A 24,026-nucleotide genomic window follows, 5' to 3' on the forward strand; every position below is an offset into this window, starting at 1 on the left:
GAGAAGAGAAGAGAAGAGAAGAGAAGAGAAGAGAAGAGAAGAGAAGAGAAGAGAAGAGAAGAGAAGAGAAAAAAAAACAATTACAACGATCAAGACTTAGATAAGAGATTTTGCTTGCGACTTTAAAAATAAAAAAAGCAAAGAAAACCCTGGCATCACACAATTAGTGATAACAGTTAATACCGGGTTAATGAGTGGACTGGCCTCGTGTTAAATTACGCTCCTGCGCTTCCTGTTGATGCCGTGCCGCCTGCTGCTGCGGAAGCAGTGGGGCAGCGTGTGAGGCGATGACCCTCCTCCTTCCCATCATCCCCCCCCTCCACCCCACCCTACCCCACCCCGGCAGCACCGACCAGTCCTCAGCCTCAGCCGCCTGCAGCCGCCTCTCCGCGAGACCTGGGACTTCAGCCGCGTCGTAAAAGCACCAGTTTTCACTCGTCGACTTCCTCCCTCCCTTGCCCCCTTTCTTTCTTTCTTTTTTTCCTTTTGCTGAAGTTTTTTTAATCATATTTGCATCCTTGAACTTTCACTTATGATTCGCGATCATGGGGTCAAGTTGTGGTTTCTCACTGGGAAACATCGCTGTGCTGCTGCTGCTGCTGCTGACGGAAGGTAAGTCTTCATCGCCTCTCCCTAGGAACCAGCAGGAGGATGAAGTTGCAAGGCTTTCTCCCTTAAAAAGGACTACACATTCATTTTTCGAATGCAAATGGAATTTGCAATGGAATGAGACATTTTGATTTTTTTTTATTCTGTCCATATCTGCACTATATGGGATCGTTTTCAAGGATCTTGTACTTCTCTGTTGCCTCTCAGAAAGGATCTACAGCAGAGACACAGTTATTTGGGATTTTCTTGTGCCTTTTAAGTGTTGTGTTGGAAGCAACATAAGAAATACTGTTCTCATGTCAAAGCTGATGTGCAATATTTTGGAGGCTGAGTGAGAAGTATCTTAAATGGCATTACACAATGCCAGCACTGTTTCCTGTTGCAGAAAGTGATCCCTGCATTGTACACGGGATGTTATGCATGGTATGGCACATAGTAACCTAGAGTCAAATGAATACAGCCATATATCATAACATTATAATCCCATTCACAATCCCACAGCCCAACTGTGCCAACACTGTGCTCCCATGCATCTAAATTTAAAGTGCTTCTCATAGTTTGGGAGTTTGCCTCAAGTATGCGATGCTCGGACAAATATAGGCCATTGTTTGTTTTGTGTGAATGGGACTTTCGAATTGTCTTAATAGAGGCTCTAATCACAGCTTTCATCAAATGTGTATTTGACAGGAAATGAAACGAGGCAAAGATATTTTTTCTTAATGTCTTCTGTTACATGTCTGCAAAACTGGAGTTCCCCATAAACTATGGGCCTATTTAATCACTCGAGGGGGCTTTCACTTGCAGCGTTGTTAAAATGATTAATGAAAATTGTAAGGTGCCACACTTATATGTAATGTCCGGTGATTATTTGTCATTTTGACAGCAGGTTTTCAGCATACAAAGGCTGGCCGATATAGCTGTACGTATATAGAGCATCGTGCGCAAACACGATGCTCAGATCCCACGTTATGTTCATTTCCATCCCAGCTCGGTTTTGGTGGGTTGTAATCGAAGGAGGCATTTCTCCTGTTAATTCAACGTTGAGCACTGTTGGTTCTGTTAAATTTCCAGTGTCAAGGTTGTGATGGTAATAAATTGGTGCTGAAATCCACATCCTACATAAAGCAGAGACCTTCACCTGCCCGTGTATTGCAACAAAAGACCTACACTTGTTCAGAGAAGAGAAGCAAGTGGCAGGCAGGTGTGCAGCAGCTGCTCCTATCTCTGGGCAAACACTGGGTGTTTGTTTTCTTGAGGAAAATATCCGCTGTTATACAAGTACACACTGGTCACATTGCAGGTCGCACGTTATTTGCCCCCAAAATAACACATCCAATTGATTTTAACTATGGGTGTGTGTATGAGTCAAGTATTTAGTCTCACCTTTTAGAATTTGTCTTATATCTCAATGTCATTTGTTGTGGCCAGTATTAACTGGGGTCATTCCCATCCCTGGTGTTTCTGGTTACTGATTAGTTTGGTGTTTCTTGCTGAGGTAATCAAACAAAGGAAATTGGCAATCAACGACCAGTGACTCACTGCGCTTTGGGGGTAAAGTAGAAGAAGTAAGGAGTTCAAGACATAAATTAGTGCGAAAAGGGAGGACGACCGGAGTTGAAAGATTATGAGTGGAAATTGCATTCTAGCCATTACAGTTAAATCTAGGGGCTTAGATGTTTTTTTCTTTTGCATTCGATTAGATTGATCAAATGTTGGGAATTGATTTTTCACAACAAAGGAAGGAATATGCACATTTCATATATTTGTACAGATATTTGATTATTGATCAGACTAGACTGAAAAACTGATGGACTGCACTTTTGTTGAAAAGCTTTTATCTTTCTTATCTTATTAAACAATTTGCAAAACCTGTCAAGAAAATCCTCTGAAATTTCCAGCAAATCAGCTGAAATCTACAAAAAAAATATATAGATAAAAATAGCATGTGAAATCATCAGTCATCGAACACCTGAAAATTACAGACGTTTAATTAGTACAAGCATATTATTAGTATTTTTTTGAAATACAATTATTTAAACATGCTGCTTCAAGTATATATGCTATGTCAGATTTTCTTAATTTCAATTTTTTGAGGTGATTTAATTAAAACTAAATTGGAATTATAACATTTATCGAGCTGCGGGACAAAATGTTTTTAGGTTGTGTCTGACAGAATATTTTCCAATTTATCAATCCTGTAAAACAGACTATTTCATTTCATGATATTTATTGTATTCCTTATCACCTTGCGTCAATTATAATTTGACAAATACTTTTCAGTGGGCTCTCACTTGCTGTCCATCACCTCCACAGATGTTTTAACATAAAAGCATTGAGCCATTTACCTTGCACTCTGACCATGTTACTGTATCTTTGACCCTCTTTGTCCTTTGACCTTTGAACCCTTTACCAAGTGGTGATCCCAGAGATGATCCCATCCCCACCCTCCACCCGGAAAGCCATTGTCCCCCGCCACTCCTTCTTCATGCATCTCAACGATAATTCTTATCAGGGTCGTTTTCTTTTGAGAGGAACCATGCCGATAAATCTCATTTGATACATGCTGATATTTGATTTAGTTCCTTATTACATTATATGATTCAGCAAAGCGTCTGTTTTGTGTTGCCCATGGAGGCATCATAAATCTTGTCAGCTGTCTTCGCTACCTGTCACTACGTCTCTTTTAGTATAATTGGAAAACACAATTCAAGATATTTACTTTCATTATTATTTTGATTTGGAGCTTTTGCCAGATACAAGAGCTTGTATTTTGTTTCCTGACATGTGATGGGGTACTTCTCATTCTTTCTTCATCGGTCAAACATCTTATTGATAATACCATGGATTAGTTTTGGTTAGAGGGAGGAAAGGATGTATTTTGTTTTTGTCATGCTGATTGACTTTTTTTAAGCCATGTGGAAAACAAAGGCTTTACCATGTGATGTTAAACCATCTGGCCACCCAGTTCTCCTCGGCATCCCGGGCCCTTGAATGATAGGCCACAACTAAGAACAACAAAATTCTGGGACTCCATCTGAGGGAAAATTTATATTAAATAGATAATTCATATATTTTAATACTGACACCTTTTTTAAATTCCCAAAGTTCACCTCAGTTATTTCACTTGAATGTTCCCAAATTTCTAGGAAAATGTAACAAATACATTGGCTACTTTTATGAAATCTTTGAAAAATCAGCAAGTAGCTTTGCAGTTATCAAGCAATTGCCCAAGAATATCAACAAGAAGTTGCAAAACCATGAAAAAAATGAAAAATTGGGTACCAAACATTGTTTCTGTCAGAACAATGGACAATGTGTTCTTGTGCACATGGAAAGGTTCTGAGCACAGTGCTTCTGAGATTTTCCCAAAAATGAACTGAAAGGGGAATAGAATTGCTACTTGAATTGTGAACATGGACATCTAATTTATTTTTATCTAAAGTATTGTAGCATTTGGCAGATTGGATAATATCCCAAATTAGATTGTTTTGTTTTTTTCCATATTTTTTTAAATTGTTGACATAGTCCAATTTGGAGCCATAGAATAAGTGAAAAAAGATGCAGATGAAAAAATGGAGAAGAAGAACTCATATCTTCTAAATAGGAACAATGCCCCCCACCATTGTTGAGGGCTTGCGTCTAACCCTGAACTGTTGCTGCTGGAGCTTCACGAAGGCTGTCAAAGCTCCCAGGCTGATCCTCTAGTCAGTTTAGGGTCACATTTCCTTCTCATGCATGGCTAGAATCTAATTTGCTGTGGTGAAAGGACAAGGAGACATTGATTGAAATTTTACCCCTGGGGGATTTTGTCCTTGTTTCACAAAGGTCCTGACAAGTTATTTTCCAGTTGCTTAGTAGTGTTTGACCCATTGTTTACAAGAGCACATCAAATCGAGAGCGATCAGAGTTCATCTGAAGCCATGCTGACCAAGTGATACTGCAGAATTTGGGCTGCACGAGCTTCTGATTGAATATAATTTTGCGAACACAGTAACCAGATTATTCTCTTGGAATTTCTGAACATTTAGGTCTATTTAGGAACTGACATTAGCCTTTCATCTAACAGGCATCGCTCAGTGTCCGTTTCTGTGATCCTTTACTTAAATTGAGTGGGCAAACATGTTGGAAAATATTTTTCCATCAGCCACTTATTACTTCCTCTTCCAGCCGTTGCAAGAAATTTTGAAAGCTCTCGTTCCATTCGTGCTGAACGATCCACTGCCTTAATCTGCCGATGGAGAAGCATCATAATACAATCCATCAAAAGCTCTGTGAAATCTGATGCAGTGACGCAGAATGTAATGCAGAGCTAAATAGCTCAGAGTTAATGCTCATTTTAACATTTTTTTGGCTCTTACTTATTTACTTGATTTAAAAAACTCAGTATGCTTTTCATTTTAAATGTATACACGAATGTGTGTGTGTGTGTGTGTGTGTGTGTGTGTGTGTGTGTGTGTGTGTATGTGTGCTCACAAGTGCAATGTACATGTACACGTAAAAGCCCAAACAAGATACAAGACAGCAACAACAAGACAGTCTATCATATGAATATATTAGATAAAATATTCAGCAGTGACTGATTTAGAACAGCATACTCGTGTTTATTTGGCATTAAAAATCAAGTTAAATGTTAAATTTACCACTTAGAATGATATGCCAATAAATATTACCGTTTGGTCAAAATTTGGATGACAAATGACAGTTTTAGCAAAACAGCTGAACTGAATACCGAAACTGGCCAAAATCATTTTGTGAAATCATATGTTCCGCTCTTCAGACCAAATGCTCTGCATCAGAGCCAATCACACTGTCCAAGCATGGAGAATTAACACCAATAATCAAGGTAGAAATGTAAAACCTTCTGCAAATCTACTAGTTATGGTGCTTTATTGGACACACTTTTACAAGGAAAGATTAGGGAAGATTTAAAGTTTCATTTGAGCACATTGACCTAAGGTCATTTTACCCTCAGGGCTATAACATTTTGGTTTCCCCTGCACTGTTATATAACATTTTTGACTTGTTTCATAATGTTGGACACTTGGTGGGGACAGATTTTAACACCTGGATAAGGAATTGCACCCTGAGTTAACAGTAGGCATTTAACTCTACCTTTCTTTTACTTATTGTATTTTTTGTAATAATTTTTACTTATCCCAAGCTGCTATGACACTTTAATTTCCTCATCTCTATCTCTATCTCTATCTCTATCTCTATCTCTATCTCTATCTCTATCTCTATCTCTATCTCTATCTCTATCTCTATCTTTATCTCTATCTCTATCTCTATCTAATAGAGGAAAAATGGAACACTGGAAATTGTTTTGATACCCCTTCATTTTACAATGTCACCTCGTTTTACTCTTTCAGTCAGATTAAAATAGACAGCTGCAAGATACAGACAAAATCTTCTTTTACAATTTGGGCAATTTCATACACAACTAAGTATATGTACAATATTGTCATATGTAGGTATTGTTTCATGGTGTCTTTTGGACCTATCTAAAGTACAAACTGCAAGAGGGAAGCAGCTGAGCCTGTGGTTCTACCTTGGAATCAAAGATTAGTGTCATGTCTCGCTCCTCCATAATTCTTGAAAGTTATTGGACTGGGACTGGGAGTAGTGGAAAACAAAAAACAGTGATTGATTGACAAATAGTAAAAATATAAAGCACTTCAGCAGCTTTCTTTTTTGTAAATCTAGCAATAAAAACAAAGCTGAGTAATATCGATTTGATAACATATAACTGCTGTCTAACAATATTAGCATTTTGTCATATCGCACAGCTCAGCAAAATTACAAATATCTCTTCAATATCTCTTCATAGTCAAAATTACCAGCAGGAGCCAGGAATCCGACAGTGATTTGGAGTGTAGCAGGACATTATGACACTTCAAAATAAACTTTTCATTTTCACTCACCATATAACAGCATCTAATACAGAAAAATAATCAGTAATTTACCAAGTAATTCTGCATCGGAACTTCTAAAAATAATAAACAGTAGATAGTTATGTCCAAGTCCCATAGATAGAGTTAGGATTCAAGATAGTATGGAAGATAGACATAGACTCCGCAGACATGTCTCTTCCACAGACATTCACTATCCTCAGAGGATTTATCGTCCTGTGCATTCAAAAGTTCCTACGTGTCTAATCCTTTGATTCACGCGTGACCTTCTCATAAACAACAATAGAATTTGCATCATCATGAACATCCCGTTCAGCTCGTTGATGATCCATGCTTTTTTAGACTAGCATTTTGCACACCTCACCTGAGGACAGCCTCAGTGAACTGCTGGCATACACTTGTAAAGTGTTGAATGGTCTGTTTTTCTGTTTAATAGCTGGACATGTCATTTGTTTGGGCTGTAGACTTTTGATGTCGTCTCCTTGTACATGTGAGTGAATCTGATGGCTTTTTACTGCTACTGCGATGAGCATAAAGATGTTTTTACAAACTAGCCTAATGACTTAGTCTGGAGCAGTATGATGTACCACGTGGTCAATTGCTGAAGCCACTGTCGGTCCCAGAGGAATTCCTAAACTGAATTTACATGTGCGGCTGACCCCTGAAGAGATGCTCTATTAGATTTTTTATTGACTGATGAACATGGTTCAGTGGATCTCAGCTCTTATACTCTCCTAAGGCTAATTGGATTACATCATGGTCTAATTGATTACTATGTGACGCTATGCACCTGAACCAACTACGTGGAATATGACAACCCCAAAGTGAGCTCTCTCTGAGGAAAAGGTAACATATTGTAACGCTCTGAAGAAAAGTTTGATGACTGGAAATTACTTCCTGTCCTTTTCCCGAGAAAGTGTTCCATCATAGTTAGATGTGTATATTTATTTCAAATATTTTCAGATATAGATTAATTATCAGTCCCCCTGTATTTTGAAAGCACTCAGATAAATTTGGGTACAGTGACTAAAAAGCATTTCATAGTAAATAACTTAAAATCCTTTCTTTTATCCAATTTTACAGTTACTTTTAAAGGACTCTTGCTTATATATAAATATGAGTGAGTTTGCTGAAAATATTGAACTGGCGAATGTCATAATTCATGAGTATGGGGGCTCTTTAGGGGCAGCTGTTTCAAAGGGTCTGTAACTATGTTTAATGTAGCTACTGTATCCTGGATGATATGATGCATCTCAGCACAGGAATATAAGATGGAGAGATTTAAAAAAAAAAAGTTATGATCAATAATAGATTTCATAAGCGGAATTAATGCTTTTTAGTTAATTGAATCCTTGGCAAGGACTGTTCTCATAAGTTTTACATCATTGAAAGCGGAGTAATCTTGATAGGTTTCAAAGTGTTTATATATTATGACTTGGTGAAATGTGCCCTTGATGTCACGGCTACTTTGTTCCAGGTGATTGATGATTTGAAAACTTTGAAGCCAATGTTGGCTGGATGGTTAAAATTCAACTAATGTATTAGAAGAAATATAACTGTGTCTGAGCACAGCAGTAGTGCCTAAAAGACAGAGACCATAATGTGCACAACAGAGATCATTTTACACATGCATCCCTCAGCTATTCTCCCTGTCTGGCTCATCAGTGGAAAACAATCAGCATCACTGTTGATTTTTATGGTTATTGATTGGTCTGCTGCCAGATCCTCTCCAATGAGTTGTTTCCAAGGACAGATGTAGTGTGTGTTGACCTTGGGTAACTGAGGGTGCCAGGCTGAGCTCACACCACAACAGAGGGATCACTGAGGGAATTAATCATGTAAAGAGGCAATAGGCAATTGGCCTGGTCTACCATGCCATTGACAAGGATGTTCAGTAGGAGTGGGGATGTATGTTTTGTTTTAATTGAGACTTCCTTAGAGGTAGAGTAGTTATCCTGTGGGTCAGTGCAGCACATGAGCTCATAGCTGGTAAATCTATCAGCCGAAGCATGCATTGAGCTAATTGAGTTCCCGTCTTTGTCTAGGACAGTGGAGGGGGCGTCTCACTCTATCAGCTCCCTCTAGCTCGAGGCACAGTGTGGTCTGTCGCTGTTTGAGCATTTGGTTCCAAATTTCAGAAAGTGGACAGGTTGTGATCACCTCATGAAAACTCATCAAGGGGAAAAAAGGAAGAGAGACCACTGTTGTTTTATTTCAGTGTTTTTCAGTGACACTCAGCTTTACTCACTACTCAGAGGTACATATCTAATAGAAACAATGATTGCTACAAGACTCCTCTTGTTCAAACATAACCTTTATTTGCAAAATTACTTACTGGCACTTTTGAAGAAGTGACACAGTGTGCAGCAGGAACAGTTTTATAGGTGTTTGGAAGCAGTAAAAGACCTGCTTATGATAGCAATGTTTACACACACTCAGTTATTGCAGGTCAAGGTTGTTCTAGAAAGAGCTTGTCCATCCACATGTCAGAGTCTTGACTTCCCAAAACAGTCGTACATCTCTCAGCCATTAGACCTACATGGTGCCAAGAGGTAAAATATCATTACTGTCTGTATTCCCATCATTTGTGTGTATCATTTGCGGATGGTAATGAGTCATGCTCAGAGGCCTGCTTGATCCATTCAATTAATTAGTTTGGATGTAAACTGCTTGCTTTCAGTTGGCTTCAGTCCTGTAGAGAAATTGAATTTTGAATTATATAAATGAATTGTGAGGCATGGGGTTCCGCCACTGCTCTTTTAAGCCCAGACCAACATTCATAAATACATTCAGCTTCCACCAGTGAGCATTATGGCCTGGTTTTATTTGCAGAGGCAGCCATCAGGACTGTCTTTCCTTTTTTCACTTTGGATGTTGTCATAAGATTTTAGCTTATACATCGTAAAATACACTCCTGTTTATTAATCTTTGGGATAAGGAAAACAAATTGTTTTCTCAGGTGGAATTACATTGGGGTTCATATCTTCAGGTCACTTAACACCCATTGTTCCTGATTTTTTTTTTTTTTTTATAATTTCTTAATTTAATGATTTGACTGTAGTCATTCTGTCTCCCAAAGGTTGGGCCTCATTCAAAAAGATAAGGGCACCCTCTAAAGGCGATTGATGGTATAAAAAGAGATCTGATTAGATGAGATGAGAGATACTTTAATGACCCCAGGCTTGGGAAATTGTGTAGCAGCAGCATCAGCAAGACATACAAGAACAAGACATTCACAAGTTAGCTAAAAGTGAAAAAAGTAAAAAAATGAAATAAAAATAAATAGACTTTGAAGTGTATAAGTATGAAGTATGATCTTTAAAAAGTCTCCATATTTGCCAATACATGGAAATAAATAATGAGCAAAGTGGCAATGTTGAAGTAGCACAGTGACTGATTAGAGTGAGTTATTGTATAGGGTTATGGCATGAGGTAGGAAAGATTTCCTGTATCTTTCCGTTCGACAGCGGAGCTGTATCAGCCTACTGGAGAAGCTGCTCCGCTGTCTATCCAGATTAATTTAAAATAATAATCCTAACCCTGGAATCTTTTTGTTACTAAACAACATGTCATATCATGTTTCAGACTTTTTATCATGTTCTTTTCAAGATTAGAATGCTGAACCATTTCTTTTTTCTCCATATATCGCTAAATGACCACAGAAAGAAGTCGATACTTATAATACAGACAACTTCATCAACATACATCCCACTTATCATTTTTGAAACTGCTTAATGCTCATTTTTCAAGATCATTTTAGATCATACTTTATTTACCACTCCAGGTTGTGACTTGTGGCTTTTAATCCTCAAGTAATGGCAACAATAATTTCTTCAAGCATAAGGCTACAATTGAGTACTCATAAAATATTACTTCGAAGTCTACAGAGAATAATCAAATATAGAAAATAACTTGAACCTATGAGAATGTCAGAATCAGTGCTTTTTTAATTCTAAATTCTTCGATGATATAAGCATCAACAAAATGACCTATGATTGTTGAATTTTCCTCAAGACAAATATTTTTATTGTTACTTTTGAATGTTTTCTTCACAGTTTTATAATTATAATTTATAATGGCTAACCGTAATGAACAGTCTAAACTGTGCACAATGGCAACTTGTTTCTGCTTTTGATTACAAATATCTGTCTGTAATTTTAATTTCTGTCTTATTTTTAGGCAATTTCTTTTTACTCACCTCATTCTTATTTGAAAATGACACTTCTGAGCATGCCATACATTTGAAATATTAATTTATTTCATGATATATAAATAATATTATTTCTTGTTGGTTTTTATTTTAATCTTTACTGTGAACACAGTGTTAGTGCCAGTACCATCTGCAACTCAGAAATAACTTTAGATAACATTTTGTAAATCTTAATATCTTACACATCTTGACCAGATGTCAATCACATTCCTTTTTCAAGCTGGAAAACAAATCAAGATTCATCAGCAAGATTCGATCAGTCAGGACAATGACTCCCGTCATCCCTGCTAGATTAACAAGCGCCGAGGCTGTTTGTTTTAGTCTCAGGAACACTTTTAATGAAAAGAGCTACAGCCTGCCTGAGTGAATCTCAATCTTTCACAAAGGACAGCCACATTTTATCCATCAATTCTGCCTCCTGTCATCCAAGTCCTGCCAAATTAAATCAATGTCTGAAACCAGAGCTGAAGCTTCAACTGCACCAACAGATATAGAAAATCTAGTTTTGCAGTCTGCTAATGATATTAGTATTCCCCCTAAATGGTTGCCTACTCTTGTCAAAGATGACCATAACAGGGATATAATCACAGGAGGAACACTAACATCTCCATTTTCCTCTTGAGAAAAACAGTCTGCTGCAGCCCTGTATAGAGCAACCCAATATGCTCACGTGCGCACGCATGCACACACACACACATACATACACATAACCATACCCCTCATCCCCCCTATGGCAGGTAATGATTCTTTTCCCCCATATCATGTGATCCCTTGTAATTAAACATCTGAAGGTGGATACAAGGACGGTCAGGAACCACATGTTATTGACCACATGATAAATTAATTAAAAAGCTGCATAAGTGTTATTTGAGTAATGGAAAGGATGAAAGATTTGTCAGAGGATGGGAAGAAAAAAATATCTGATTCCTTGTATGTGTTAGTTTACATACAGTTTCCTGAGAGTATTATAATCTGATATTGTTGCCTAAATGTTTGATTGTCCTTATTGTCCCCCACTGATGATTACCAAAATTCAATGTCAGGCCTTACTTTTTGGTTACAACACTGTTTTCTCAATCAAATTCCCCTTTTGTTTCCTGCCCCCCCCCCCTTTTTTTTCTGAGAATCTGGTGTTTTTTATGTCTTCGTTCTGCAGGAGCTGAAGGGCTATACTTCCCTCAGAATGAATACATTGAGACGGTTTATGTTGGCCAGCCTGCAGGGACACCGATCCTCCAGATCCACGCCATGCTGGACAATGACGCAGAAAAGCCCCATTTCTACCTGTGCTGGTGGAGTATAATCAAAAGACCACCGTACAGCTCCTGGTTTCAACTGGACATCAACACCGGAACATTATCCTTGAACAAAACCCTGGAGGAGAGTGACTTTGCCTCGCTAAGTGGGTTGGATACAAAAATTTAGTGATATTTTAGTGAAATGCTGCCAGGTGTCCTCTACAGAGGAGAGTAAATTACTTTCTTTATGGCTATGCTCATTGCATACTAATAACGTTCTCCCATCAGTTTAATAATGTTAAATTTAAGCAAAAAAGAGTTTTGGCATCAGCAGGAGTCTGAGATTAAGGGGGCAGTTCATCTCAAATTCCCAACCCAGCCAATTGCCTTCAATTCTCAAGTAGACCACATTTTTGGTTGCTGTAGAGATGGAAAGCATAAGTTTCAGGACTTCAGTTCTAAGAGCAGTGTTCTACCAAGTTGGTTCTTGGCAGTGTTCTACCAAGTTGTATAGAACCTAATGGTTCTACACAACTGCGAAACCACTTTATTCCGTCAACTATACAAGAATGCAAGTGTAGATTTAAATAATGAAACAATTAAGCAAGGTTTGGGAAAACATTGTTATTTGGAGAAAAAAAGCCATTAATGCTTTATTGCAGTATAATTTTTCAAAAAAAGTGGTACAAAAACTGACCAAAAAAAGGGCGATACTGCTCTCACAGCAAAGACCCTGGCATGGGATCCAAGGGTTGGGATTTGTCATCTCCAGACTCCTGTTCTACAACATCAGGTCAAACACATTATGTTTATGAAATAAATTCATCAACATAAATCCTTCCTCCCTCCTCACAGATCATAGCTCACATACTGAAAACATTCTTGTTTGGAGAAAATGTAAGTACAGAAAAACAGTTCTTTGTAAAGTGTCTAAAAGGAAACATGTGGATTATATTTCATCACAGGGCCATCATTTTTGGGAAGAGGTAATGCTGTCCAGTGTTTAAGTAGGCTAGAAAGAATAATTTTGTTGTACTTCAGAGGGCAAACATTGCTTCAACTGATGCTGCCAAAACTATCTGGTCAAATCGCACTACCGGCAAGGAGATACATAGACTTGTTTGGTTGTTGTTTTTTTCATTGAGAGGAAAAAGCCCTTTTTAAAATGTGTTTTCTGTTTATCTTTACCTTGTTTCAGATCAGAAGTCATGGTCGGTAAAGAAGCTGCTCTTACATGTTGTGGTGCTACCCAACTTCACTAAGAAGTCCCAGTGCATCAACAGAAGCGCCCCTCGGATCACCTTGGACTTTGTCAATGCCACAATGCCGCAATGTGCCCAGACAGACATGAAAGAACTGTGCTTCCCTCATAGGGACACATCCAACCCCCACATCATGGAAAATAGGTTCCCTGGGGCTTTTCGACAACTTCAACGTCTTACCAGGCTAAACATCTGCCCCAACTACACCATCTCTTACAACGTAGAATCAGGTTAGAGATATGGAATTTCCTTTTGTTGCTAATAATAATCCAAATGTTTTATGGCTTAACACTCACACACTCCTCTTGTAATAACAGATGTCCCAGCACCATTTGCAGTAGATGAGAACACCACTGAGCTGCTGGTGACAGCTCCTTTAGACCGAGAGGAAAGTGAGCGCTACCGGCTCCTGTTGGTTTGCACAGTTCAGACCGAAAACGTCATAACCAAAGTTGACACTCCGCTGGATGTTTTTGTCAATGATGAGGATGATAACACACCCTACGTCAATGGAACAGACACAGCAGATGTTCTCATCAGCTTTAATCGCACTAAAGTGAGAATATAAAACTGGTTTTAGAATCTTTTTTATCAATATTTGCTCAGGATTGAAATGGTCTGTCCTGTCTCTTCAGGGTGGCTCCTTTGGGACCTTGTTTGTCTTTGACAGGGATTTAACTCCCATCATAGACAAGACTCACAACAAGTATGTGGGGACATTACTCAACAGCGACCCCTGGACAAAAGAAACATTTGAAATAAAAGGTAGCTTCTCTGAAAAAAAAGCTGCTTCTAGAGCCATAAGGGAGACCATCCATGACTACCGTAAGTAACCCAGGGATGGATTGTCTTTTCACATGAAGGCATCGTGAACAGACATAGTCATGTTTTTTCTCGGCTCTAGAGCTCGTCCTCAAGAGGAACCTGTATGTGAAAGAGAATCGCACCCTGCAGCTGGACTACCTGGTCAATGACACCACTTATCCTGGCCTAGAAGGAACTGTATTGCTTCACTTCAACATCACCATCTTACCAGTTCACATCCGCTTCCAAAATATTACACATATATTCACATTGACACGCAGAGCTTCTCTCTATGCACAGGTAATCAATACAGTTTGCTGTTTCTTGTCAGTTGGTATGGTAGTTTAAGATATTTACATAACATAACAGGTGATGTGTACTCATGTCACATAACCTGGACTTGAATCAAACTCTTGAAAGCACAACCTGTATTTGTTTTTTGTGTGTTTATATATCAGCTTGGTGGAGTTGTTCCTCATTAGTGTGTGAAGAACTCACGAGGACTTGCCTGTCACTTGAGAAATACATGTTTCAGCTTGGGGCTAGACTCAACTTGAGACTTAAATAAGGACTTGAGTATAAAGATTTGGGGCTTGACTCTCAACATGGCTATTAAAAGTGGAGGCTTACTTGAGATATGCACAGCATTGATGTGGTCCCACCTCACAGCAGTGGGGTGTTAAATTCCACTGTCACACTGAAACTGAAACACAAGCTGAGCTCAAAACCACCTTCTCTTAAAATCTGACTGCAAAACATAAAGAATGTTTTAGGTTGTCAGTGTTCAATTTTTTGAACAGTTTTTATTTGAACCTATATTTTATCGTTTTTCTTTTGTTTATAGAAAAAGAAAAAGTTTGTGTCAATGAGGAATACAAGTTATCAAACTCATTATTATGTAATTTTGATGGATTGCATAAGCTGTGGTCCTGTCCTGTTTTTCATTAATTTCCAGTTCTCTATCGATTTATGAACCTTTTCATATCCAATCCATATTCAAGCCTCCAACGTGTCTGGGGTGGGGGGTGCGGGGTACAAAGATATTAGTTCTCGTGCTTCCCCTTGTCAGGTTACATAGATGTTGTCGAACACAAGTACTGACACATCATAAACTGATTTAACCCTCAGCTGGTCCCAGATATCGCCTACATCCCAATATTATTGGGAACGTTTTTGGAATATAATATTTGTCATCCCATGTTGTCTGTTGTGAAAACATGTTTCAAGCTATAAGAGAAAATAGTCTGTCTATATTCTTGCCGCTGCTTGAAGCTGGTTGTATCTAAAATACTGGCCTCCTGACAGTTTTGAATTCGAGCAATCACTTTACTTCTCCCCAGACCTTTATGCAAAATCATTCATTATTCACCCCTGCCAAATGTAATGTTCAGTGCTTCATTACACTTTTAAAGAGAATCCAATTTTAAAATTAAAATCACATTTGACATGACTGACACTCAAGTACGATGATCAGCCAGAGCTACTGAAGGCCAGCCATGTAAATGACGTGAAAATATTGTTCTCATCAGTTTCTATAATAATATGCGCTTTCGGATTTCAGTACATATGCATCTTTTCATTGAACATTTTGAATGTATTCAACCTTTATTTGAGCAGTTTTTTATTCTATAATGATCAAGTGTCACATTCTCATGTGGGACTCCTTGTAACACAGTACAGACAGTAAAAATAATCAAGAAAAGCAGAGAAATAGCATTGCTATAACAATCTTGCATTAAGGCAACCCATAATTAACATATTCTACCAAAGTTTTGAGCTTTTTAATTTATAGTTTATAGTTTAACAATAGTCTGTAAATAATATCAAAGTTACTAAAGAAAACATCCTCAAAAGCTTTTTTTGTACAACTTTAGAGCTCCGGAATATTTGACATGAGGATCATGCTATAGAGACCTGCAAAATATCCCTATGAAAATCTGATATGATTTGAAAAAGTATTTGATAAAGAAAATAATGTTCAAACAGCATTAAAAATTGAGAATAGAATATTAAAGCATTTTACCTTGTCCTTCTTAGATTAAAAAGTAATAAAGACTGTTTTTTTCTGTTTATTAAAAAGAATATGTTTGTATACCTGGATGCGCACATATATTTCTCCTTTATTTCCTCATATGCAATTAAGTAAAACACAAGTACTGGTAAATCAATACACCATATATTGTGAAATGAGGGAGAGTGAAAGAATTGAAATGAAAGGATTTTCCTGGCTATGATTGTGAATCTCCAACCTTAACGTTATATTTGTGCCAAAGCAGTAATTCAGTGTTCTGATATATAAAAAGCACTTACTTGCGCTAAAAATTAAATGCTGTCCACTATCTGTCTCATCCTGCTACCAGTCAAATTGCCAGTTCCAATAATTCTGTCATTCACATATAAATCTTGCATTCCTTCTTCTGTCAGGTTGGCAGAGTCTGTGTGGAAAACTGTGAGCAGTTTGATGGCTTTAGTGTCACATACCGCCTCAGGGTGCCAGAAAGGAACATGTCTGCAGATGTTCAGTTATGCTATGCAGCCATAAGCATCACACAGGCTCCCGATGAAATGTGGGGGCTGCTCTATGTGAACGATACTGAAGTGCTGCAAAGACCCGAGTGCCAAGACCTGCAGTATGTTGTTGTAGCCCAGGAGGAGGAAACACAGCAGGAGGCCAGCATTCAGATCCTTATCATACTGGACAATGAAGGTGAGACACCTGAAAAAAAAATTCTACTCCAGGGTGTGTCATAGGCTTCGCCTGGACAATAAAAAATGACTTCAGAGTGTACACCGGGCTTGGGCTGGGCAACAAATGCTGATTACTTTTTTTTTTTTATTTGACAATTGAAAATCCTCTGCCTACTAAGTAGACTACCATGACAATGTCGAATCACTTTTGTGTTCAGTAATGAAAAAAATGCCATTTAAGAATAGTTAGCTTCAAATGTAAGCAAAAAAATCCTGAAGCCCAAAACTGACCCAAAACTCAGCAGTTGTATGGTAACAGTTTTGAGAGTTTTACAAGACAAATTTAAATAGTCAGATAATTCACCTTTTATGGTGTATTCAATGGTGTTTTTTTATGGTGTTATGGTGTTTATGGTGTCATTTTATGGTGTTATCAATGGTGTATTAAGATGCCCTACACATATATTTCTATACAACTAGGATTAAACCACTACTAATTATGACTATCTTATACAATGATCAAATAATAATGGTTGAGTGGGGGATGTGTAAGATTCCTTTTATTTAAATGCCTGTGAATGTCGTCTGAGTTCAGTAATCTTCTACTGTCACCCCATCCTATACTGAACATCTGTATAAACTGACTGCCTCAAATAACTTTACACTGAGTGTAAGCAGCTTGAAAATTGCTTGTGTTTAGATGAGACGAATTTTACCTTTTTAAGGATCCAATCATACATGATAAATCACAACAGCAGCCACATATTTGTGTGTGTATGTGTCTGGCACTGGCCAAATAGGAGCCAAGGCCAATCCAAAGAGCCAGCAGTTCCTGTCCTGTGCAGAAAACAGACGACAAGGAGACTGTGAGTCAACCCGAGGACTAGGGGCAACAACAGGGCGATGCCAGTGGAGGCAGGGCACAGAGAAAGGTGCTGGCTTTGTAAATATGATGAAACTGTTGGTTACAAATTCAAAAAACACTTGTTTCTTTTACATTCATTGCATCTGGTTGGTTTTTATAAGAAACAAATGAGGTCATCTTGTTGAACATGTTTTCCTTTGAAGTGGTTAATGAGATCCAGTATGTGTATCTTTTTGTAACAGGGTGTGTTAGGAGTCATGAAAAATCTGCTACTTATTCTGCTAAACACGATGACCTCAAAAACATGATTGCTAAAACCAGTCTGAATCAATAACTGGAAAATCTTAGCTTATTCTTCAACAGAAGAAGTTTCAAATTCACTTCTTAACTCCCACTCAAAGTGTTTGGGTAAAAAGTGTCAGTCCTGTGATTGTTTTTCTTCTTTTCCCTTCCTTTGTTTTATATTTTAGGCATATCTGAGAATTACTCAACCTGCTCTCCTGACCTGCGGACATGTCCTGATAGTTTTTGTGATGCTGTTGAAAGCAGAGATTCTTCCATTTGCCCACAAGACTGTACAAGTAAGCAGTAAATGTCCTGTTCCTGTTTGTTTTCCACTGGCAGGGGCTCCTGATATATTCAATATAGGAAATATTAGCCAATTTGGTTTCGTGTTGTTTGCGTCTTTAGAGGAAACTGTCATCGGTGGTCATGAACGAGGACTGAGGAATGGGATCCAGGCCGGCTATGGAACCTGTTACTGCTATGCAGAGAAGTGTTTCTGTGAGAAGGAAAACATTGAGGGTAAGCTCTTAGACAGTGCTGAAGAAGAGAGTGGCATAAATAATCAATCAAAGTATAGTTTTGAGATTAACACAAAGTTATTGTCACACTTTGCTAAAGTTCACAATATAGAAATGGCATAGCAATGGTGTGGCTGGTCCAAGTTGAAACTATGCCTTTGTGTGCTACTTTTAATCATTTTGATCATGACAGCGAAATGCTGTATAATGTGACATCCTCTCCTTGGTCTCCTCCAGACGTGATATGCGACGACATGTGTAAGACAGTCGTTGCTACTGCTCTGCTGCTCTCCTTCATCATCTCCATCCTCCTTTCGTCATACTTCATCCACCGATACCACAAGAACTCACCCAAGCCTCCGATAACTTCTGCTGAGATGACTTTCCGCCGACCAGCCCAGGCTTACCCCATCAGCTTCCCCGGCAACAACCTACGTCGAGGCTCTCAGGAATCCATCGAGACTGACACCTTCAAAATACCCGTAAGCCTTTTTTTTTCAGATAATCTTCCTCGCTGTTGAACCATTCCATTATTTTAAAATTGTGATATTATTCTAACAGGAGGATCCAAAGTGGGAATTTCCTCGCAAAAACCTGGTACTTGGCAAGACTTTGGGTGAAGGAGAGTTTGGGAAAGTTGTCAAGGCAACAGCTTTCCGGCTGAAAGGAAAAGCTGGTTACACGACTGTAGCTGTGAAAATGCTTAAGGGTAAGATGAGCCAAAGGCCGAGGAGACAGAGCTGTGAAGTACATCGGATGTGTCTTAAATGAATGCCTGACATGATAAATGGTTTCAATATTTCAATGACAGAAAACGCTTCACACAGCGAGCTGCGTGACCTGCTGTCAGAATTCACTTTACTGAAGCAAGTCAACCATCCGCATGTCATCAAGATGTATGGAGCGTGTAGCCAGGAAGGTGAGACCTCAGTCTGCCTACTCTGTCAGGCCAGGTGTGTTGCACATGGAGTTCCAACACTGTATTTTTCTGAATAGGTCCATTGTATCTGATTGTGGAATATGCCAAGTATGGGTCACTCCGCAACTTCCTGCGTGAGAGTAGGAAAGTTGGCCCAAGCTTCATGGGAAGGGATGCTCACCGAAACTCCAGCTATTTGGAGAACCCAGATGACAGGGCGCTCACCATGGGTGACCTGATTTCCTTCGCATGGCAGATATCCAGGGGCATGCAATACCTTGCTGAAATGAAGGTGTGCATCCTCTCACTCAGCCCTCAGAAAGTTCTGGATGATTTGAGCCAATAATTAAAACTTACAAGGTGTATTTTTGGTCCACCAGCTTGTTCACAGGGACCTGGCGGCACGAAACGTTCTTGTTGCTGAAGGACGAAAGATGAAGATCTCTGACTTTGGTCTTTCAAGAGATGTGTATGAAGAGGACTCTTATGTAAAGAGGAGCAAGGTGAAAAACGCTGACAGGAAAACACTAAATACAGTTTAGATCTTTAGAGCTGAAGTGAACAATCTCGTCTTTGTTTTCTTTCAAGGGCCGTATACCTGTGAAATGGATGGCAATTGAGTCTTTGTTTGATCATATTTACACAACACAAAGTGATGTGTGAGTATAAGCAGCATGAAAGCTGAAGTCTGACATTTTGGGAAATATAAGTTTGATTTTTTTCAGCAGGTAAAGTTTAAAGAAGGAGCATTCAGCACTATTGTAAACTTTAGGGCAGAGGCCCTTGAACTTTTCATGTCATGACCTGGTTTTAAGGTTCCAGATAGTTATGAACTTTGATATCGCTGGAGATTCTTGAATTTACCAAATGTGACCACAATAAATAGTGGTCATTATAAATAGTGGTCACAATAAATACTGGTCATCACTAAATATTATCAGTTCTTAATCTTGTCTTTACTGTTTTGATTTTTATTTTGGATGATAACTGTCACAATACTTGTTCTATAGTACTTACTGTCAAAAAGGAAACAGCGTGCGATAACAACATGGCTGACTTTTTTAGCTTTTGCACATTTTTTTTGGCTAGTGCTGATCCTCTGACATAAGCCTTGATAATAGGATACAGTAGGTGTGTTCCCAACATTTCATGTTATTCTTTTAAGAAAACAGAGCTTTTCCAAAAAATGTTGTTTAAGAAAAGCCACATTGGTTTCTATTTTTTCTTACAGCTGGTCCTTTGGTGTGCTGCTGTGGGAGATAGTGACACTGGGAGGTAATCCATACCCAGGTATTGCACCTGAACGCCTCTTTAACCTCTTAAAGACAGGCTACAGGATGGAGAGACCAGAAAACTGCTCAGAGGAAATGTAAGGTTTAATTTTTGTTACTTCACCTCATCTCATCATAATCTGGTAACTGAGAGCAGCGTCGGGCAGCCTGGAAAATTATTCTGCATGCAGACTGAAATGTTACTTTTCCTAGCCAATATGCTAAAAAAATAATACATTTCCGTGGCAGGTATAACCTCATGCTCCGATGCTGGAAACAAGAACCAGACAAGAGGCCAATGTTCTCAGATATCAGCAAAGAACTGGAAAAGATGATGGTGAAAAGTCGGGTATGGTGAACACAGTACATAACATTAAGAGAAGATGCCCTTAGACTTTTCCAGGACAAATGTGAGAAGAAAGTCGATAAACAGCATGTTTCCATCCATCATTGCTACGGCTCTGACAAACACAGGCACAATAACAAATATGTGCTCAATAAAAGCAGGCCCTTACAAGATACAGGCACTCAGGACTTTTCTTTTTTATTCAAGTGGTAGAGCCGAGATGTCAAAAATGCACAAATGCAGCTTCACCTGCACATGATAGACAGGAGCACTCCCTGTTGTTCAGTACTCGATAGCTTATCTTCTTGACTTCCAAAGACTGGAAGAGGACGAGGGGGAGGGGAATCTGATTTCTCTACTTCCTTGATCGATCTTGTTGAAAATTGTCCATTAGTGCATCCAACAAAAATAGGACAGTTGTGCAAAGTGCGCAGTTTCTATAAGTGAGTTAAACTAACTTCTCATTTTAAATAACAGCAATCACTCAATATATTTTCATGATGACAGTGTAAAAGTTGATGACTCCTGTGTGAATTTGTAACAGGTTTATGAAAGTATACACCCCAGCAGTTAGTTAGATTTAGGCAAGACAAGTAATCCATTAGTTAAATACTGCAAATGAAAGAGTGTTTGTGTTTTAAGAAGCCTTGACTATGCATTTAATAAAGATGTAATTAAGGGGATACTTAAGCAGATATTATAAAAAATGGGGTCATATTAATCTGAATCATAAACAGTGTGATTCTAATTAGGTCACACATCAGCCTTGACCTGACAAAATCTAATTACAAAACAGTTGAGACCATACTGACTGTTCATTTGAAGGGCGGGCAGAATGCAGACACCCTAGGACACTGCAAGCTAGTTGTTTTGTCAGAAATTTGATTAAAAAAATCACTTCTCTGGTCACTGGAATCCTAGATAAATAAGCACAAACATGAGAAAAATCCGACTTGAAGGACCTCCCCTTTGTAATCAGCCTAAAAACACCTTTATCTGCTTTTGCCAGGATTACCTGGACCTGGCTGCATCCACACCAGCCGACGCCCTTCTATATGATGATGCTCTGTCTGAAGAGGACACACCACTAGTGGACTGTAATAACGCCCCTCTCACTCGAACCCTCCCCTCTACATGGATTGAAAACAAGCTCTATGGTAGAATTTCCCATGCATTTACTAGATTTTAGAAACAGGACACGCAAGCTCTCTTTGTTGGCAAGTTTTGAGTGGCTTTCATCGTCAAGTGTGTGTGACTGTGATTTAGGCATGCCTTTTGCTGATCAATACTGACATTTCTCCCATTTCATTGCAAATGAGAGGCTCAGTGGAAAAAAGATCTTGTCTTGCACATGTTTCAATTTGGACCTGCTTCCAATGTACATGAATTGCTGGCCATCAATGCTATATTTGTATGTAAAGGTAGAAAAGACCCTTCTCAAATTTTGAAAGCTTTGCTCATATACTTGGATTTTATTGGTACATAGCTTCTTTTTCACTCACATCACATTTGGGAAGTCATAATTTGTTTGCATTAAAGGAATTGGTGTAACATTTGAAACAGGTCCTCCTGGAATCAGTCATTCATTGTGGTTTGGATTCCAAATTGTCTTAAATTTCTCAATTCTCCAGTGTATATTTATATTAATCTCCAATGTTTCCACAATACTGAACAGAGAAACAGCAAGGCTTTTGAATGGATGTCTTTGGTAGAACTGCTTGGATTTGACTCTTCTGCCAACCTGTATTTTTGGAGAAAATTAAAACAATTAAAAAATGGAATCACCAAAAGTTTTAGACTCATAAAAAGTTTCACTATATGGGCACATATACAGAGGGAATTTCATTCAAGAGTCTTACTGTCTGCACGATGCTTACCTTTCACTGAGTGCAGAAAAATGATGTGTTCTCATTTTTAGGCATGTCATACCCGAACTGGCCTGAGAAGAGCCCGGTACCACTCAACAGACATGATGCCACTAATCCAGTCTTTACAAGATATGCCAATGATAGTCTTTATGCAAACTGGATGGCTTTGCCTTCACCCCCTAAAGCTGTGGACAAGTTTGATAGCTAAAGACAAAACCAACACTGTAGTAAAGATGAATAGTTGGTAGATGTGTATATTTCTATAAGACTGTACATATACTATCTGATGCTAAAGTTGGTTCCCCTTTATTTCTGTTGCATGGGTAATCAAACTGGGGTCTTTTTGCTGCAGAACTGGCTGGATCGACATAAACCATGCTTCTTTCAGCTCTTCACTGTGTTAATTATTACCTCACGGTCATGTTGGCCGAGTTGTATCATTGCATGACTGTTGTACCAGATTGTATGTCAGTGTCAATGTCTTTTAAGTGCCTGTGCCGCCTTGATGATAGCCTCTGATTATTAATGTACTACTGTGAAGATCATGTTCCAGCCCAGGAATTAAAGGGGACGTCTTTACCATCATCTGTTGTAGTGAGCTGGGATTGAGAGGAAAGAAAGGGAAGGAAAATTTTGAACCTTGTTCTGAAAATGTAAAGTTTCTACTTCATACTGTCAAATTTCCATTTTGTGTTCCTCCCACATGATGTTTCAAAGCTGTTTTTTCTTCCAAAAAACTGAAACATGTTATTCTTTTATTTTATTTGTTTTGTTTTGTTTTTTTTTACATGAAAAATATCAACCAGTGAGTGCTACTCCAGTATAAGGCCATAAGACATATTGTAAATTGTGACTGTGTCAGACTACAATTCATTCAATTTAGACTACAATATACTTGCAATCATTGTGGTAAAAAATATGATTATGTAAACTGATGAGTGTTATCATTGCCATGTTGATATTATTTGATTATGTTCCAGTTATTAATAAACAGTAAAAATCTACCAATGTTCTGTCAATATTGTGTTCTCCAAAGACAACAAAATAAAGACTCACTGAATATAAATAATGTCAAAAACCTTGCTGCCAAAGAACTATGGTGTGGATTTGTTTATTCTTGCTTACGGCATTGGGCTGGAAACTAAAAACTACTGCCACTGTATATAGAAAATTAAGTAAATTAATCAAACAATGACAAAAAAATAGAATCAAAAGTAAGCATTTCCTGGTTTAT

The 24,026-nt window shown here is 38.4% G+C and overlaps 1 protein-coding gene across 1 annotated transcript; it reads left to right on the forward strand.

Moving 5' to 3' along the window:
• The first annotated feature begins 369 nt into the window (after window positions 1-369).
• Window positions 370-23,867, forward strand: ret (ret proto-oncogene receptor tyrosine kinase). The gene is made up of 20 exons (XM_086165615.1): window positions 370-612; window positions 11,885-12,130; window positions 13,165-13,458; window positions 13,546-13,784; window positions 13,864-14,053; window positions 14,133-14,332; window positions 16,457-16,739; window positions 17,521-17,652; window positions 18,056-18,166; window positions 18,276-18,389; window positions 18,626-18,870; window positions 18,950-19,097; window positions 19,200-19,307; window positions 19,385-19,599; window positions 19,688-19,810; window positions 19,896-19,966; window positions 20,539-20,676; window positions 20,828-20,927; window positions 21,934-22,081; window positions 22,843-23,867. The coding sequence occupies exons 1-20, from the start codon at window positions 546-548 to the stop codon at window positions 22,998-23,000; spliced, it is 3,330 nt and encodes a 1,109-aa protein (XP_086021741.1). The 5' UTR covers window positions 370-545; the 3' UTR covers window positions 23,001-23,867.
• The last annotated feature ends 159 nt before the right edge of the window (window positions 23,868-24,026 follow it).

The sequence above is a fragment of the Fistularia commersonii genome, chromosome 2 (assembly GCF_037954325.1).
Source record: "Fistularia commersonii isolate RoL2024-O1a breed Wild chromosome 2, RoL_Fcom_v1.0, whole genome shotgun sequence".
Taxonomy (NCBI): domain Eukaryota; kingdom Metazoa; phylum Chordata; class Actinopteri; order Syngnathiformes; family Fistulariidae; genus Fistularia; species Fistularia commersonii.

Bases quoted from the DNA above. Each gene is read 5' to 3' on its own strand.
- ret (XM_086165615.1), top strand. From the start codon at position 546: ATGGGGTCAAGTTGTGGTTTCTCACTGGGAAACATCGCTGTGCTGCTG. The intron at 18,871-18,949 runs GTAAGCCTTTTT...TTATTCTAACAG, and splicing joins CTGACACCTTCAAAATACCC to GAGGATCCAAAGTGGGAATT. The intron at 20,928-21,933 runs GTATGGTGAACA...TGCTTTTGCCAG, and splicing joins AGATGATGGTGAAAAGTCGG to GATTACCTGGACCTGGCTGC.